This window comes from Perognathus longimembris, chromosome 26 (assembly GCF_023159225.1).
Source record: "Perognathus longimembris pacificus isolate PPM17 chromosome 26, ASM2315922v1, whole genome shotgun sequence".
NCBI classification, from domain to species: domain Eukaryota; kingdom Metazoa; phylum Chordata; class Mammalia; order Rodentia; family Heteromyidae; genus Perognathus; species Perognathus longimembris.
In genome coordinates this window covers 9874947-9893223 of record NC_063186.1, presented here as the reverse complement: position 1 = coordinate 9893223, position 18277 = coordinate 9874947, and the positions used below count along the sequence as shown (strand labels likewise).

The window sequence follows — 18277 nt, the reverse complement described above, 5'->3', positions numbered from 1 at the left end:
CCACTGGTACCCTCCCCTACCCCAGCCCACCCTGTTCTACTCAAAATATGACTACGTTAATACACAAAAAAGATAGCAAGTGACTAGGAATGTGGCTTAGCAGTAGAAGGCTTGCCTAGCATGCACGAGGCCCTGGGTTTGAAAATCCTTAGCACCACATTAACAGGACAAAACCGGAACAGGTGCTGTGGCTCAAGTGGTAGAGTGCTAGCCTTGAGCAAAAAGGAAGCCAGGGACAGTGTTCAAGCCCTGAGTTCAAGCCTCAGGACTGAGGAAAGAAACATAGCAAGTATAAAATCTAGAAAAACTGAACTGAGTACTTAAAAAATACTGAACTAGGGGCTGGGAATTTGGCCTAGTGGCAAGAGCGCTTGCCTCGTATACATGAAGCCCTGGGTTCCATTCCTCAGCACCACATATATAGAAAATGGCCACAAGTGGCGCTGTGTCTCAAGTGGCAGGGTGTTAGCCTTGAGCAAAAAAAAGAAAAGAAGCCAGGGACAATGCTCAGGCCCTGAGTTCAAGGCCCAGGACTGACCAAAAACAACAACAACAACAAAAAACAAACTAAGCTGTAGATGTTTTACTAATCAAAAACACCCAGTCTTGTCAACAGGTTCAGACCTATAAATCCCAACTAGTGGGAAACCGAGATCAGGCATGAGAACAGCTCAGGGAAAAATGAACAGGCTGAGTGTAATGAAGCATGCCCATCACTTGGCTATGCAGAAAGAATAAATAGGAGGAATAAAGGTCACACTGGACTAAGCATAAACAAGAGACAATATCCCATAAATAACTAAAGAGAGATGGATAGTGCTTGCCTGGTAAGTACAAGCCCCCCTGAGTTCAAATCCTATGTGTTCTCTCTCTCTCTCTCACACACACACACACACACACACTCACAGCAAAAGGAAAATGTATAGCTTAATCAAATATTAAACATTAGTACATCAGTAACCACTTGCAGTGAAATGTCTTAGAAAAAGTCCAACATTTTACCTCATCACAGCACACACATCCCCAGTTAAGTTCCTTCGACAAGCAGTGCTGGTTAAATACTCTTGAGGGTTTAGACGATATGTGTCAATCATAAAGTTTCGATAGGCTAAGTATCTGAAAAAAGCAAGGGCAAAGTCCATGAAGTAGACATGCATCCTTTCAGAAAAAGCTACTTATAAAAACTTACGAAACCAAATTTCTTCAGATTGTTCACAACTATATGCAATAGAAAATTTAGACATTAGTGGACTACTGGTGATACAGCATTGAATATTTAGCTTTTCTAAAAGAAAAAAATATATATATACATACGCACACATACTTGTTCATTATAAAATAATTTGGGGCTGGGGATATGGCCTAGTGGTAGAGTGATTGCCTTGCACACACGAAGCCCTGGGTTCGATTCCTCAGCACCACATATACAGGAAAAGCTGGAAGTGGAGCTGCGGCTCAAATGGTAGAGTGCTAGCCTTGAGCAAAAAGAAGCCAGGGACAGTGCTCAGGCCCTGGGTTCAAGCCCCAGGATTGGCAAGAAAAATAAACAAACTTGGAGATGGAGGTTCATGAGTAAATGGTTGCCTGCAGAATACCAAGCTAACTTTGTTAAGCCATCTCTGACACATCAAGCATTTCCCATATAGTAACTCAATATTCAACATCTTTCTATAACATAAAGACTATTATGATCTCATTTCTAGATGAGAAAACTAAAGAACAGAGTGGTTAAAGAATTCTACTACACTAAGGATTGCTAAGGTATGGTGCTAGAATTCAATACATGCAGTGTGGTGTGCTCAATTTCATCTATATAATCTTCCCACAACTATAACAGTAAAATACCCTTCTGGGGTATAGAAGCGGCAGTTATGATGCGGTAAGACAAAAACATACCAAAATGAGAGAAAAAAGTCACCAGTGTCACTAAATTCCACAATGTACCAAAAACAACAACAAAAAAACACCCCCAAACCAAACTACTTCCTCAAAATATATTTAAAATCACGAGTATCGAGTTTGAGGCTTAGTAAGCTAGGACACAAAGCAAGTTAGGCAGCCTGAAGGGAGCTACAGCTGAGTAGAAAGAGTACACGTACCTTCCAAAAAGGACATAGAATAAGTACTGGTAAATACAAAACTTTGCTTTTAATGAAAAAACTACCAAAATACAACACAAAGTCAAAAATATGTCAGACACACTAACTGGGAGAACATATCACATCTGAGTATGTGCAAAAATGATCAGGGCTTCTTATGCCAAATCTGTCGTTCTTCATTTATCTGAATCTCAAAAGCATTCCAATGGGAAACAAATTATTGTCTACATGAAAAAGCCTCAAAGTATCATTTAAATGTATTTATCATTAAATCATCCATGTTACATTGTGTTTCATCTGCAAAACTTCCAGATATTTTAAGTCAAAATATAGACATTTCTATGTGTAATCACATGTAAGTAAGAGGTAACAGGTTAGTTCTTGTCAGTATAGGATAGATCTAAAACATGGACTACAGAAGGGTATGCTGATGGGCCATAGAAAAAACACAAAAATACTTCCTGGCAAACCTCCTCCCTCCAGTAAGTTGTTCCTATTCCCAGAGCACAAGCATAGCCATGACTTATGTAATTTAGCTCAGCTCATAAGCAGCTGCATCACTGTATCGAACCTCATCAGGAAGATACATGGAGACTCCTCCATATTCTCCAGGATTATTAAACATGCCTACATGCAATCAACAACATAGAGGAGCACACCTAAAGGAAGAGCTGTAGGACAAAACTGTACTAAACACCCTTTGCTGAATTCTATCTAACTGAAAGAATGAATGTGGATACTCCAAAAAGTGCTAATTTATTTTACTTTTTTGCCAGTTCTGGGGCTTCAACTCTGGGCCTGGGCATTGTCTCTGAGCTTTTGTCCTCAAAGCTAGCACTCCATCCCTTGAGCCACAGCTCCACTTCTAGCTTTTTTGATGGAGATTAAATTCTCATGGACTTGTCTGCCCTGACTGGCTTTGAAACAGGATCCTTAGATCTCAGCCTCCTAAGTAGTTAGGATTAGGTCCACGAGACTCTGGTGGTGCCTGTCACGAATTTCTTTTACAGTAAGGGATGCTGTGGAAATGAGGTATGAACAATGTTCTGAATGGAATCTGATGTTTGCTCACTTCCAAACATGGGCAATAGCAAACTGAGAAGTATCTTTTAAGCATTCTTGCCATGAAAACACAGACAAAATATGAGGCTCACATTTCTGGAGTCTTTGATTTGTTTTTTCCATTGAAAAACTCTGGAAGCGCACGCCGTTCTATCACATGAATGCTGAAAGGGAAAGATAAGAATATTGAGAAACTTCTTTGAAAGAGAAGAAAAATCTTAAATTTGAGCTGTTCTTTTTTCAACTTTAAAAGTAAAATAAATCCAACAACTATTTACCAAAATTAATTATACTGCATGGGTCCTTGATAGTAAGAGAAGGGAACCAAATTGCTATGAGACTAAACACATATGATTTAAGTTAAAGCTTACAAAATTTTATAATCCTAAATTACAACTTTCATTCTTAAATTATTCTGAAAATCATATTGCAGAGATGATCAGTTTGTTTCCTTTCATCCACTTTGACCTTGTCCCGACAGAGCCTGATTTGATGGTAAGATTTCCCATCCCTCAGCTACCACGCTTACAGATGGAAGATGGAAGTGGCCCACTCACCAGTTATAATCAAACCAGGATGCATAGCTGGGGATAATAATGTGATTGGTCTGCTCTGTTACATTATCTTCACCAGAGTCAACTGACCGGCTCTGATCACCTTTACTAGGATCTTCATCTTCCTATTGGGTGAGGAAAAAAAAAGCCCAAGTCAGGGAACGAGAGAAAAACAAAAATACATCAGACTTTATAGTAAGTCAAACACAATGAAGGTATAGATTTGATTTGACTTCTGTTGCCCATCTTGCTTTCCACAATAGCTTGTTCTTACTTGAGCAGCTTTACTTAATCCTAGGTCATCAATCCAAATTGCTAATTCTGATTTTTATTTATTTATTTTTGTGCAGGTCCTGGGGCTTGAATTCAGACTGCTGTTATTGAACTTTTTTGCTGAAGGCTAGCACTCTTACCACTTGAGCCACAATTCCATTTCCTGCTTTTTTTGCTGGTTAATTTGGAGATGAGTTCCATGCACTTTCCTGCCGGAGCTGGCTTTGAACTGTGATTTTCAGATCTCAGCTTCCTGAGTAGCCAGGATTTACAGGTGTGAGCCACTAGTTTCTAGCTCAGATGAAGCATAACTAGACCATCTTCCTTCCTAATGGCCTATGTAATCTCATTTATTCTTCACAACCACCTAATCATAACACCTCTCTTAACTTCCCTTTAATTCCTGTGTGTTTGGGGAGGATTTAATGACATTTAAATTTTTAGAAAAACAAGACCATATCTTACGGATCACTGAAAAGTCTCTGGTTATTTATAATGTATACATACAATTTAAATTTTAAAAATCCAGCTACAAAGCAAATTACTACTTAAAAATTAACTTTTTATCTGACATATGGAAGTGTGAGGAATTCTTTCAAGTTAAAACACAAAATGTGTAATGATAATAATTATGTTAAAATTTTATTTGTAAGATTAGGGATGAGGCTCAAGAAGTTCAAGACACTGACTTCAAACACTGCCACTATTCCCCACAAAATAAGGATTTCTCACTAGGAATGCTGATACATGCCTGGCTATGTGAGAGGCAGAATTATGATGACTGAGGTCTACAGAAACCAAGACCCTGAGGGGCTGGGGATATGGCCTAGTGGCAAGAGTGCTTGCCTTGTATACATGAAGCCCTGGGTTCAATCCCCCAGCACCACATGTATAGAAAACAGCCAGAAGTGGCGCAGTGGCAAGTGGCAGAGTGCTAGCCTTGAGCAAAAGAAGCCAGGGACAGTGCTCAGGCCCTGAGTCCAAGGCCCACGACTGGCGCAAAAATAAATAAATAAAAGGAAAGCAAGACCCTGGCTGAAAATTAAGTAAAGCAGCAAAAATAATTAGTATTGTGTAAGCCGGGCACAGTGGCAAATGTCTGTAACCTAGCTACACAGGAGGCTGAGATCTGAGGATCCCACTTTGAAGCCAGCCTGAGCTGGAAAGTCCCTGTGAGACGCTAGACTTCAATTAACCACTCAAAAAACGGAAGTGGAGCTGTGGTTCAAAATGGTGGAGTACCCAGTTAGAATGGCCTATACTCTGAACTCAGGCAACAACAAATGCTGGAGGGGGTGCAGGGAAAGAGGAACCCTTCTCCATTGTTGGTGGGAGTACAAATTAGTACAACCACTTCGGAGAACAATATGGAGATTTCTCAAAAAGCTCAACATAGACCTACCCTATGACCCAGCCATACCACTCTTAGGCATCTATCCTAAACAGCAAGTCCCAAGATATCAAAAAGACATTTGTACTTCCATGTTTATCGCGGCACAATTCACAATAGCCAAAATATGGCAACAACCCAGATGCCCCTCCACAGATGAATGGATCCAAAAAATATGGTACCTATACACAATGGAATACTACATAGCGATTAGAAATGGTGAAATATTGGTATTCGCAGGGAAATGGTCAGAACTTGACCAAATAATGTTGAGTGAGACAAGCCTAGAACACAGAAAACAAAGGGGCATGATCTCCTTGATATATGACTGTTAAGGTGGGGGGAGGGGGAGACAGTAGAGACTAGGTCTGCGAAACCAAAAACTTCTTGTCAAATGGTATTTCCCACAGATTTGGGTCAGCGACTCTACATTATGTAACTAAAACCAAACAACTACGCAACATATAAAGGTCAAAAATACACCTCTCAGTGGATCACAACAGATCAAAAGCTATGTATGTATGTTCATATAAGACAAGGATAAGAAAACTATTGTCGACATTACATTTAAAGCCCCAGGTGAATTTCCTTTGGTGTAGGCCACGTGACTACTGTATATGTTTTTGGTATACTGTGTAATGTATATATGTCTACCTGACCCAGGGAAGGGAAAGAAAAACAGGGTGTAAGATATCACAAGAAATGTACACACTGCCCTATTATGTAACTGTACCCCTTTTGCACAACACCTTGTCAAAAAAATTTGCTTAATTAATAAATTATTTTAAAAAATGGTGGAGTACTAGCCTTGAGCAAGAGCTCAAGGATAGCCCTGAATTCAAGGTCTATGACTGACCAAAAAAATAAGAGGCATTGTGACTGAATCAACACAAACCTACAATATAACAAGGCCCTGAGTTCCATAAGAAACACACACACACACACCACACCACACCACACAACACACACGATGAGGCTGTGCCTAGAGGATCATGGTTTAAGGCAAGTCCAGGCAAACTGAGACCTCCATCTACTCAATTAAGTAAGTGGCAGTCCTGGTCCACATTTATCATCCTAGATACTTGAGAAGCCAAAAACTAAGGGGAGCTCAGTCTCAGGCAACATGTAAACAAAAATGTGAGACCCTATGTACAAAATATATATACACACAAAAGCTAAAAGAACTGGAGGCAGGGCTCAAGTGGGAGAGTCTCTACATAGAAAGGTTGAGGCTCAGAACGGAACCCCAAGACACTAGGGAATTCAATGATACTTAAACGAGGATGCCGGTAACAAAAACATTTCTATCTTTAAATCAGGGAAACTAGCAATTTCATCAATGTTTTCTTAAATTTTGGGTGGTACTGGATATGGAACTTGGTGCTAAGTACTTGCGCGGTAACAAAAACATTTCTATCTTTAAATCAGGGAAACTAGCAATTTCATCAATGTTTTCTTAAATTTTGGGTGGTACTGGATATGGAACTTGGTGCTAAGTACTTGCAAGCACTCTACCACTTGAGCCACACTCCTAGCCAACTTTGGTTTTCTCAGACAGGGGCTTAGGTTTGTATGTAGGACCAGCCTCATACCCATCCCTACTCTGTAGCTGAGATTATAGGAGTAACCACCATGGTCAGCCTGTACAGCATGGTTAATGTATGCTTGGAGCACAGGTTTGCAAATAAATTATACACAAATTTTTCCTTTACTCAGATCATGCCAGGAAGAGGCTGGCACCACTGCCCACCCAGACCTCTAACTTCTGGATTCAAATAATTGTAAATTTCCATTTCAGATCTCATAATTTTAAGTAAAACTAGAGGACTACACCATCATCAACAGCTGAACCACTTTTTTAATACCAAACTAAATTGTCTTCCTTGGTCCCCAAAATGTTACTAAAAAAGAATATTAAATTTTCCTAGGTAAAGCCTCTCATATAATTTCTAGAAAATCAGAAGTCTCAAAATAGTAGACTCTTCTACCTAACTCTAAAGGCTGAGATCTGGAAATCCCAGTTCAAAGCTAGCACTATTAGGAAAATGCTTGAGACTCTTAAACTTCCAATTAGCCAGCACCAAGTCTAAAGTAGAGCCGTGGCTCAACTGGTAAAGTGCCAGCCCTGAACAAAAAAGCTCAGAGACAGTACCCAAGCCTTTGGGTTCAAGCCCTAGTAGTAATACAAAAAAGACTTCTAAGGACATTTCCAGAGAATGTTTCTGCTCAAATACACAGAACTGTGGGAACATTCCACAAACCGAGGCTATAAAAACATTTACCTTTCCTCCTGTCGTGACTGTTTCTTCATCCTGTTCATCTGTAAAGTCAAAACACATCATTTATTTTTAAAACAGGTGAATGCTACCTGAATTTAATGACATCTTTACGATTTGAAAACTGGTACTGCACAGAGAAAAGTACTGAAAGAGACTTTTTTTTTGTTGGTCATGGGGCTTGAACTAGGGTCCTGGGTGCTATCCCCGAGCAGTTTTGCTCAAGGCTAACACTCTACCATTTTGAGCCACAGCACGACGTCAAATTTTCTGGTGGATAACTGGCAGAAAGAGTCTCACAGGGGGCTGGAAACATGGCTTAGTGGTAGAGTGCTTTCCAGCATGCCATAAAGCCCTGGGTTTGATTTTTCAGTACCACATTAACAGACAAAGCTGGAAGTGACCTTGTGGCTCAAAGTGGTAGAGAGCTAGCCTTGAGCAAAAGAAGCTCAGAGACAATGCCCAGACCCTAAGTTCAAGCCCCAAGACTGGCAAAAAAAAAAAAAAAAAAAATTCAAAAGAGAAACACTATTTACTGGCTTTGCTAATTTCTGGAAAACAATATACACTATTAAATAAGATCACGAGAAATGGGGGAAAAAAAGAACTATAGGAAATAAACTTGGGAACCAGATCATGAAAGTTTATAGAGGGCAGGCAGCCAGCACATACCTGATGTCAATGAACCTAGTAACCAATGTTGATGAACCTAGTAACCTTAATAGCAACAAGTCTTTTTTTTGTTGTTGTTTTGTTGGTTATGGGGCTTGAACTCAGGGCCTAGGTAGGGACTGTTCCTGAGCTTTTTCATCAAGGTTAGTGCTCTACCAACTTTAACAGTGCCATTTCCTGTTTTTTGGGGGTTAATTGGAGCTGTTTCATGGACTTTTCTGTCTGGCTTTGAACCACCATCCTCAGATCTCAACTTCCAGAGTATCTAGGATTACAGCCTGAGCCACTGGTGCCCAGCTTAAAAGCAACATTTCATAGTAAAGACAGAAAGATGGAGGAGGCATGGAGAGTAATTGCATAGCAAACCCAAAGGTCTGCGCTCAAACCATAGTACTACCAAAAAGAGGAGAGAAAAAACACAACTATATTTGGTAGGCTTACCTAGATCTGCTACAGTTCCTCCTTTAACAGGTGTATTTTCACTGTCTTTCTTTGGGTTCACTAGAAAGAAAGAAAAAAGTGCAAAGGTTAGAAGAAAAATTGTCCTTGTTTTTCTAAAACAGATTATGAAACTCTTAAATAATTTACTATATACCTTCATGCTCAACTATAAAGCATGAACACTTAACAGACTAGATTCTATAGTTAAAGGCTCAAGGAGCAAAATATTAACAAACCCATTGCCAGTCCCTTGTCCTATTTGTAAAAAAAGAAAGATTTTAATATTCTTTGGTTCTAAAATTTCTACACTATTCATGGTAAAGCAGTAGCCTTGAGCACAAAAGCTTAGGGAACAGATCTGGGGCCTTGGTTCAAGCCCAGACTGGCAAGCACACAAAAGCTGACTATGTAACCTGCAAAGGTCTATATAATCTACAATTAATCACAAAAAGACCAAAGTGGAAGTGTGGTTGAATTGGCCATGAGCACAAAAACTCAGCAATAGCACCCAGGTCCAGAGTTCAAGCCCCAGGATGAGAAGGAAAAAAGTCTCTACTTGACATACACATCTCTTTTTTATGCACTATAGGATGGTAGTGAGGAATAAGTTAATCAATTCCTGTCCTATGTCTTTACTTTGCATTGTGCTAGGCCTTTTTGAAAATTTTATCACAGGTTCACTGAGGATACAAACATTCAAAGGTCATTTTAAGTTTATGAATATTTAAACACATTTAAGCCTGAAATTAAATAACAAATCAATTATTTATAGGTTAGGTGTGGTTTACAAAATTCAATACTGGAGGTTTTCAAATTTGTATTCACATAAAGCAATGTCTACACACTTAAATAGGTATAATATGAATAGTATTTCAGATTTTGATATGAATTATTTTAATTCTGTTGACACTAATACACTCATTAATTTTAAAGCATTACTAGTGGTAGGTGGGTAACTTACTTAATCTCAATGAATTTTTTGATAAAGACATAGGAAATTTTGAAGAGCTAGTATTAAAAGAAGAAATCCATTTAGGTTTTAAAATTGAGAGCTATGAACCCAGAGGAAAAGCCTAATCATGTGGGAGAGAATTCTACCTAGCACCCATTCTCACGCAGAAGAATACAAACCGTTTTTGGGGAGTACCACCTCTTCTATATTGGGTACAGGAGTTGGATCTTCCATGTCCTTGGTAAGATCTTCTTGCTCGTCTTCTTCTTTCTGACTCCTGCGCTTCCCGTAAAGACTAGCTTGCCTAAAACATACAGGTACATGTGACAGAAGCAAGATAAACTACAGGTACTTACAGCAAACCATTTTTGAATGTCTACATTATTTGTAGAAATTATGCATAGAAATCACTTCCAAGGGGCTGAGAATATGGCTTAGCGGTAGAATACTCGACTTGCATGCATGAAGCCCTGGGTTCAATTCCTCAGCACCACATAAAGAGAAAAGCTGTGGCTTTTCTGTGGAGCTGTGGCTCAAGTGGTAGAGTGCTAGCTTTGAGCAAAAAAAAAAAAAGGAGAAGCCAGGGACAGTGCTCATCTCATGCCCTGAGTCCAAGCCCCAGGACTGACAAAAAAAAAAAAAAAAAATCACTTCCAAAAACAATCATACACAATCCTCAAATTAATCCAATCAAAATTTAAAATGAAATTTAAAAATTAAAATGAAGTTATTAGTATAAGAAATGGGCAAAGAAATGCTATTATTCAAATTGCAGACAGTGCTCTAAAGGAAGATTAATTAGTATAACAGAACATGTGCTGCATCAAACCAGTGGCCCACATCTGAAATTCTAGTTACTCAGGAGATGTGAGATTCAAGGTTCTAAGCCTTTCCAAGTCTCTAAGAGTCCATTTCCAATTAACCAGAAAAGACATAGGCTGGACTCATGGCTCAAGTATCCGAGTACCAGCCATGAGCAAGTAAGCCCAGTGAGCATGAAGCCCTGGGTTCCAGCGGGGGCTGAAGGTGGGGAGAAGAACTGTTAAGAAAATATTGCATCTTCTCTCTCACACTATATGTCACTTATATAAGAAATTGTTACAGTGGCTCACAACTGCAATCCTAGCTACTTAGGAAGCTGAGATCTGAGGATCATGGTTAGAAGCCAGCCCAGGCAAGAAAGTCTAAGAAACTTATCTAATCAATCACCCCAAAAAAACAGGAAGTCAAACTACAGAATCCCAGGAATAACACCCAGGCCTTGAGTTTAAGCCCCAGGACCAGGGAGGGGGAAAAAGTCACAAAGTAGCTCTTTCTACTCAAAAATATGCATAAATTTAGAAAAATAAGGTTTTGTTTTGCTTTTGCCAATCCTGGGACTTGGACTCAGGGCCTGAGCAATGTCCCTGGCTTCTTTTTGCTCAAGGCTAGCACTCTACCTCTTAAGCCACAGTGCCCTGCCCTCCCTTTTCTGTTTATGTGGTGCTGAGGAATCAAACCCAGGGATTCGTGTAAGCTAGGAAAGTACTCTACCACTAAGTCATTCCCAGCCCCTAAAAAAATAATTCTTGCACTCTCATTTTTTAAGACAAAACCAGAAGCTCTGAAAAATTATCAAGGAACTATAATAACAATTTCAAATATGTCATTTGCTAAATATATACTTCCGATTAGGCACTGTTCAAAGACTTTTTGGGGCGTTGGTCATGGGGCTTAAAGTCAGGCCTGGGCGCTCTCCCTGAGTCTCTGTGTTCAAGTCTAGCACTCTACCATTTGAGCTACATACAGCATCACTTGCAGCTTTTTCTGAGTAGTTTATTGGAGATAAGAGTCTTAGGACTTTCCTGACTGGGTAGGCTTTTAACTTGATGCTGACTTCAGCCTCCCGAGTAGCTACAATGATGGGTGTCAGTCACCAGTGTCCGGCTCATTAAAAGCCTTTAAAATCTCGTTTAATTCCTACAATAATGTATTGAATAGAAACCATAATTCTCACATTCTGTGCTTGGAAAGTTCATTTCTTTTCTTTCTTTTTTCTTTTGTGGTGCTTGTTCTGGGTCTGGAATTCAGGGCCTGGGCACTGTCACTGAGCTTTTGTTTTGTTTCGTTTTGTTGCCAGTCCTGGGCCTTGGACTCAGGGCCTGAGCACTGTCCCTGGCTTCTTTTTGCTCAAGGCTAGCACTCTGCCACTTGAGCCACAGCGCCACTTCTCGCCGTTTTCTGTATATGTGGTGCTGGGGAATCGAACCCAGGGCCTCATGTATACAAGGCAAGCTCTCTTGCCACTAGGCCATATCCCAGCCGCTGGAAAGTTCATTTCTTCTGAGTTTGATACAAATTAGGAAATTAAATCAGAGAAAAATATATTAATTATGGTATACATGAATTTTTTCACTTTTTGCAGGCCATTTGCACACAGAAAAAGACTGTATACAAGGTGCTTTTGTGTAAATGTAACAAGATGCCAACAAGGCAACATCCCAAAATAATCAACCAGGTCAAAACTCTTGCAAAGACGTTGAAGTAGGACTTACTTTCAGCAATTTTCCAACGTCAATTGTACAAATCAGGAAAGTCCTCTAAAATTTGTTGACGCCATTTTAAAACATGATGCAGTTCTTACCCTTTCTTTCCACTCTTCTTTCGTGATTCTGCAGGTGTGGGAGGTGGTGGCGAAGGGGAATGTTTCCTCTTTCTTGAATTGGCTGATGCTTTTCTATCTCTTCTCTCTGGACTTCTGACTGGCTAGGAAGAAGTAAATGAAAATAAATATCAACTTTGGTGATTCCTCTGTTTCTACAGTTGTATGTCCAAAATTAAGGTTCCATAGTAAATACAGTAAATACAGAGTAAATACCAAACCCACCAGTTCAGAACACAAAGAACACGCAATAACCAAGGCAATGAAGAAACTTCCCTAACCTTTCACATTCTATCTCTCAATGGAATGATCAAGAAAATCCCACAATGCAATACACATTATGATGAACATTTCCTAACTTTGCCTGCCTGTTGATATAGTAACTATTAAAAAAATATAAAACATGTGAATTAAGTAGCGAAACGAAAAAGATATGAAAATGACCTGTGAAAATGTTCCATAATATAAAAGTACTCTGGGCCACGGAAATTGCTCAGTGGTAGAAGACTTTTTGCTGGTCCTGGGGTTTGAACTTAGGGCCTGGGACACTGTCCCTGAACATTTCTGCTTAAAGCTAGTGTTCTACCACTTGAGCCAGCTCTGCCAACAGATTTTTGTGGTTAATAAGTAGTAAGAGTCTCACGGACCTTCCTTCCTGGGCTAGCTTTGAACCATGATCCTCAGAGCTCAGCCTCTTGGGTAGCTAGGATTACAGAAGACTTTTATGCCTAAAACCCCAGGTTTGACTCCCAGGACAAGACCAAAGAAAACAAAAAATAAGCTCAGGAGCAGCTCCCAGGTTAAAGCACCTGACCAATTTTTTTAAAAAATTTTAAAAAAGAGGGCTTGAATGTAGCTTAGTGGCAAAGCTCTTGTCTAGTGCAATGTCCTGGGTTCGATCCCCGGTACCAAAAAAGACAAAAAAAAAAAAGAGGGGCTGGGAATATGGCCTAGTGGTAAAGTGCTTGCCTCTTATACATGAAGCCCTGGGTTTGATTCCTTAGCACTACATATATAGAAAAAAGCCAGAAGTGGCGCTGTGGCTCAAGAGGTAGAGTGTGTTAGCCTTGAGCAAAAAGAAGCCAGGGACAGTGTTCAGGCCCTGAGTCCACGCCCCAGGACTGGCAACAAAAACAAAACAAAACAACAAAAAAAGAATATCAGGGGCTGGGGATATAGCCTAGTGGCAAGAGTGCCTGCCTCGGATACGCGAGGCCCTAGGTTCGATTCCCCAGCACCACATATACAGAAAACGGCCAGAAGCGGCGCTGTGGCTCAAGTGGCAGAGTGCTAGCCTTGAGCGGGAAGAAGCCAGGGACAGTGCTCAGGCCCTGAGTCCAAGGCCCACGACTGGCCAAAAAAAAAAAAAAAAGAATATCAGATGTTAAGTACCTACCAAAATAACCAAGTAGGAGCTGGATTTCCCAAGGTAATCCAGAAGTTAAATTAAGTTATGGTGGGATACAAAATTTATACTAGATCTACAGGAGAAAATAAGCTGTACTATTCCATATTAAACAAGCCAAGCAATCTTAATAACCCCTTGAGCTATTTTTAATCCCTTTTCCTACAGGCCATGTCAGGTCTTCACGTCTTTGTTAGTAATTTTTACATGTAACAGTGGCTGATACATGTTGGTATGTATGTGACGGTGCATCAATGAAGAGAAAGAGATTTAAGACAAGAAAGGAAAAACACCTAGCAGTTAAAAAATGGAGCCAAATGAAATACCTCTTCATTCTTTGTTGAAATTCGCTGACGAAAGCTCACTGGTTTCCTGTTTTCATCTACTTCATAATCTTCCTCATTCATCCATTCATTAAAAATATCAGTGTCCAAAATCCATTTTACATGAACCTAAACCACATCAAAGAAGGAATATGAACATAATAAAATTACAAGCTCTTAAAGTATTCTAAAGGGAAAGCAGCTAATTCTCAAAGGCAGACTAGATAAAAACAGATGTAAAACATCTACTAGCAATGATACCTAAGCTACAACTTAACCTTCTCTAATTTTGTTCTTGTTGTAGCTGGTCGTGGGGATGAACTCGGGGCCTGGGCACTGTTCCTCAGCCTCTCTGTGCTCAGGCCAGTGCTCTACCACTTGGGCCACAGACCACTTACAGCATTTTCTGAGTAGTTCATTGGAGATGAGTCTCACAACTTTCTTGCCTGGACTGGCTTCAAATTGTGATCCTCAAATCTCAGCTTCCTGAGTAGCTAGGATTATAGGTGTGAACCACCAGCACCCAGTTACCTTTTCTAATTTTAATTCCTTATCTTTCACTGGTAAAGAGGTAAGAAAGGGGCTGGGAATATGGCCTAGTGGCAAGAGTGCTTGCCTCATATACATGAAGTCCTGGGTTCGATTCCTCAGCACCACATATATAGAAAACGGCCAGAAGTGGCACTGTGGCTCAAAAGGCAGAGTGCTAGCTTTGAGCAAAAAGAAGCCAGGGACAGTGCTCAGGCCCTGAGTCCAAGCCCCAGGACTGGCCAAAAAAAAAAAAAAAAAAGAGTTAAGAAAGTATTGCCAGGGGACGGGGGAACAAAATGGACTAGAAGCACTTGCTATTTTTATTCTATGAATGAGAACTATGTAGGAAAAATTAGATTCTGCAGTGAAAAAAGTCAAAATCAATAAAGAAATGACAGGGAAGCAGGAAGAAAGCCGGAAGGCAGGGTCTGGTTGTCCTGATTGGGGGGGAAATCCATGTACCTTCCAGGGTTTTTCTGGAATTGGTGGCTCTTCAATTTCAGCATCAACATCACTACTATGGACCCAAGTATCATAGCTATGGAGCAAGTGAAAAAGAAAATCAAATTAGCTTCAAAGTTCATTCACTGACAAAATACCTTACCAAATAATGTATTTTAGAAATACTATTTATTAGCAGCCAGGCTCCTGAGGCTCAGGCCTGTAATAATTGTAGCAACTCAGAAAGGTGAGATCCTCACAGTTCCAGATCAACCTGAGCAGAAAAGTCCAAGACGCTATCGCTACACTAATTAGCAAAAGACCAGGCTGGAAGAATGACTCAAGTAACAAAGCACCAGCTGAGCAAGCAAGCTGAAATCACATGAGCCCCTAAAGTCAAACCCCAGTAGGGGAAGGAAGGAAGAGAAGATGGTTAAGACTGACACTGTAATCCTAGTTACTCAGAAGGCTGAGATCTGAGAATCATAGTTCAAAGACAGTCTGGGCAGAAAAGTCTGTGAAACTTTTCTCCAAGTAACGGCCATCAAGAAAAGAAAAAAAAAGCAAGAACCCAGTGCCCAGGGTCTGAGTTCAAATCTCAACACTGGCACACGCACGCACGCGCACACACACACAAAGAAAAATGACAACATGAGGAATTTTATCTGATTTCCAATTCAATCAAATATTCAATATCTATCAAACATCAATAAAATTGAGTATAAAATTATATGGCAACTATCAAATATTTCATATTAAGAAATTGTTAACTTTTCTGAGGACTGACAATGATATGATTAATGTTTTTTTTAGGAGTTCGTGCAAGACCAGCCCGTCATGCCTATTATCCTAGCTACCCCGGAAGCTCTGGAAAATAACAACTCACAGTTAGCAGGGACATAAAAATCCACAAGACTCAATCTCCATAATAACTAGCAAAAAGCCACAGGTTGAAAGTGTGGCTCAAGTGGATACTGCCAGCTTAGAAAGCAAGCCAAGCACGCACAAGGTCCAGTTCAAAATTCAAACCCCAGTACTGTCCATTAAAAAAAAAAAGTCCTTTGATTTAAGAAACACATACTAATTTATTTTATGGTTAAATGTTTGAGTAGGGTATGATGGTACCCCAGCGTAACTGCACCAGTAGTGAAGCGGAGGCAGAAAGCCAAGTTAAAAGAGGATCTCAAGTTCAAGGCCAATAGGCTTTGTTCACAGCAAGCCAAGGCAACATGGCAAGATCCTCTTTCAAAATCTAGACAAAAATCACAACTAACCAGGTGCTGGTGGCGCATGCCTCATCAAGAGGCTGAGATTTGAGGATTGTGGGTCAGAGCCAGCTCAAGCAGAAAAGTCTGTGAGACTCTCATCTCCAATTAGCCACCAGAAAAACCTGAAGTGGTGCTATGGCTCAAAGTGGTAGAGTGATAGCTTTGAGTGAAGGAGCTCAGGAACAGCGCCCAGGCCCTGAGTTCAAGCCCCATGATGGACCAAAAAGGGGGGGGGGGGCCTCCATCAGCAATACTAATCAACAAAGATAATTCTATTTAGAAAATGAAACTATATACTTGCTTTGACATAAATCTTTATATCAGATCTCAGAGCATCTGCACCAATGTATACTGTCTGAAGAGAGCTCAAGAAGGACACAAACATTAATTACCCCTGACTTATCAGTAGATACTACCCACATGCATTAAAATATCACAATGTACCTCATAAGTATATACAATTATTACATAAATCAAAACAATCTTTACAAGTAGGCTAACTCACTGTTTTCATCATTACATACTTTAGGTATATATTGAGTTATCACTTTATGTAACATACATATATTCAATTAAACCAATAAATTAATATTAAAAAAAATTACCTGTCTGGGTAAAAGCCCCAGTGCACTAATACCTGCTTATCTTTTCTCATCACTGGTCTCAACCATTCTTCTGAAAAAGGAAAAAAAAGAAAACTCATCAAAATATAAAAATTGCAAATAACCATGATTTAACTGAAAGTTTTACTAACAACTTTTGGCTTGCTAATGAACAAAGAGAAAAAAAAAATCAACTGAAGGCTATCTACTAGATTAAAGGGAAATTTCTCAGCTGGCATATTCAGACTTTCTAAATAGATCTACCATCTACCACTCTTACCAAAGACTGCTGCAGCAAATTACTCCCTCCCATTTACTTACCTGTCTCTACCACCAAGTCAAAATCATAATGTAAACATTCTTTATTGTGTTAGCTCTCAGACCCTCTGGTCCCTTTTCTGTAAGACACTGTATTAACTACATATTTCAAGATGTAAATCATGCCATAACACCTTGATGTAAATATTTGGCTGATCATTTTGCTTCCTTTATATCCACCTTTTCTCATGTCCTATAATGTTATATAGTACGACACTGAGGAGTAGGCCTGTAGCTCAGTGATATAGTTTTGCCCTGCATGCCCAAAATCTTGGATTCCATACTCAGCAACAATTTAAAATAAGGAAAAAAAAAAAGAACAGGATGTAGCTCAGTGGTAGATTTCTTCCTTCCTATATGCTGTATCTGGGCTTCACTCCCAGAAATACAAAAGAAACAAACAGGGCTGGGGATATGGCCTAGTGGCAAGAGTGCTTGCCTCATATACATGAGGCCCTGGGTTCAATTCCCCAGCACCACATATACAGAAAATGGCCAGAAGTGGTGCTGTGGCTCAAGTGGCAGAGTGCTAGCCTTGAGCAAAAAGAAGCCAGGGACAGTGCTCAGGCCCTGAGTCCAAGGCCCAGGACTGGCCAAAAAAAAAAAAAAAAAGAAAAAAGAAAAAAAGAGAAACAAACATAGAAGAAAACAATCCTTTTGAAAACAAGGCAACTATGACTCCACTATTTTTTTTTTTTTGCCAGTATTCTGTATTCAAGACTAGTGCTCTACCACTTGAGCCACAGCACCACTTCTGGCTTCTTCTGTGTATGTGGTACTGAGGAATCAAACTCAGGGCTTCGTGCATGCTAGGCAAGCACTCTACCACTAGGCCATATTCCCAGCCCATATTTTTTGTATTTTCAACTTTCCTCCTATCTGTTATTGTAACCTCAACATGAGTGCAAGCATGCAGTCTGAGGATATAGAGCAATTACAGTGTGTTGCTAGGCCTACAAAAATTCCTTCACCAGAACCAAAAAACAAAACAAAAAGACTGTGATCACAGGCTATAGATAGAATCCTTTT

The 18277-nt window shown here is 39.8% G+C and overlaps 1 protein-coding gene across 2 annotated transcripts in view; it reads right to left on the bottom strand.

Annotated features, from left to right (window-relative positions):
• Smarcc1 (SWI/SNF related, matrix associated, actin dependent regulator of chromatin subfamily c member 1) overlaps positions 1–18277 on the bottom strand; it is an 87488-nt gene that overhangs the window by 47181 nt on the left and 22030 nt on the right. For both annotated transcript variants that reach the window (XM_048334507.1, XM_048334506.1), the window contains exons 7-16: positions 16934–17003; positions 15082–15157; positions 14092–14217; positions 12343–12464; positions 9899–10023; positions 8768–8827; positions 7661–7698; positions 3719–3840; positions 3254–3325; positions 1003–1116 (exon numbers count right to left, since the gene is read on the bottom strand). In XM_048334507.1, the coding sequence (XP_048190464.1) occupies positions 1003–1116; positions 3254–3325; positions 3719–3840; positions 7661–7698; positions 8768–8827; positions 9899–10023; positions 12343–12464; positions 14092–14217; positions 15082–15157; positions 16934–17003 (925 nt within the window). The remainder of the gene's footprint in view (positions 1–1002; positions 1117–3253; positions 3326–3718; positions 3841–7660; positions 7699–8767; positions 8828–9898; positions 10024–12342; positions 12465–14091; positions 14218–15081; positions 15158–16933; positions 17004–18277) is intronic.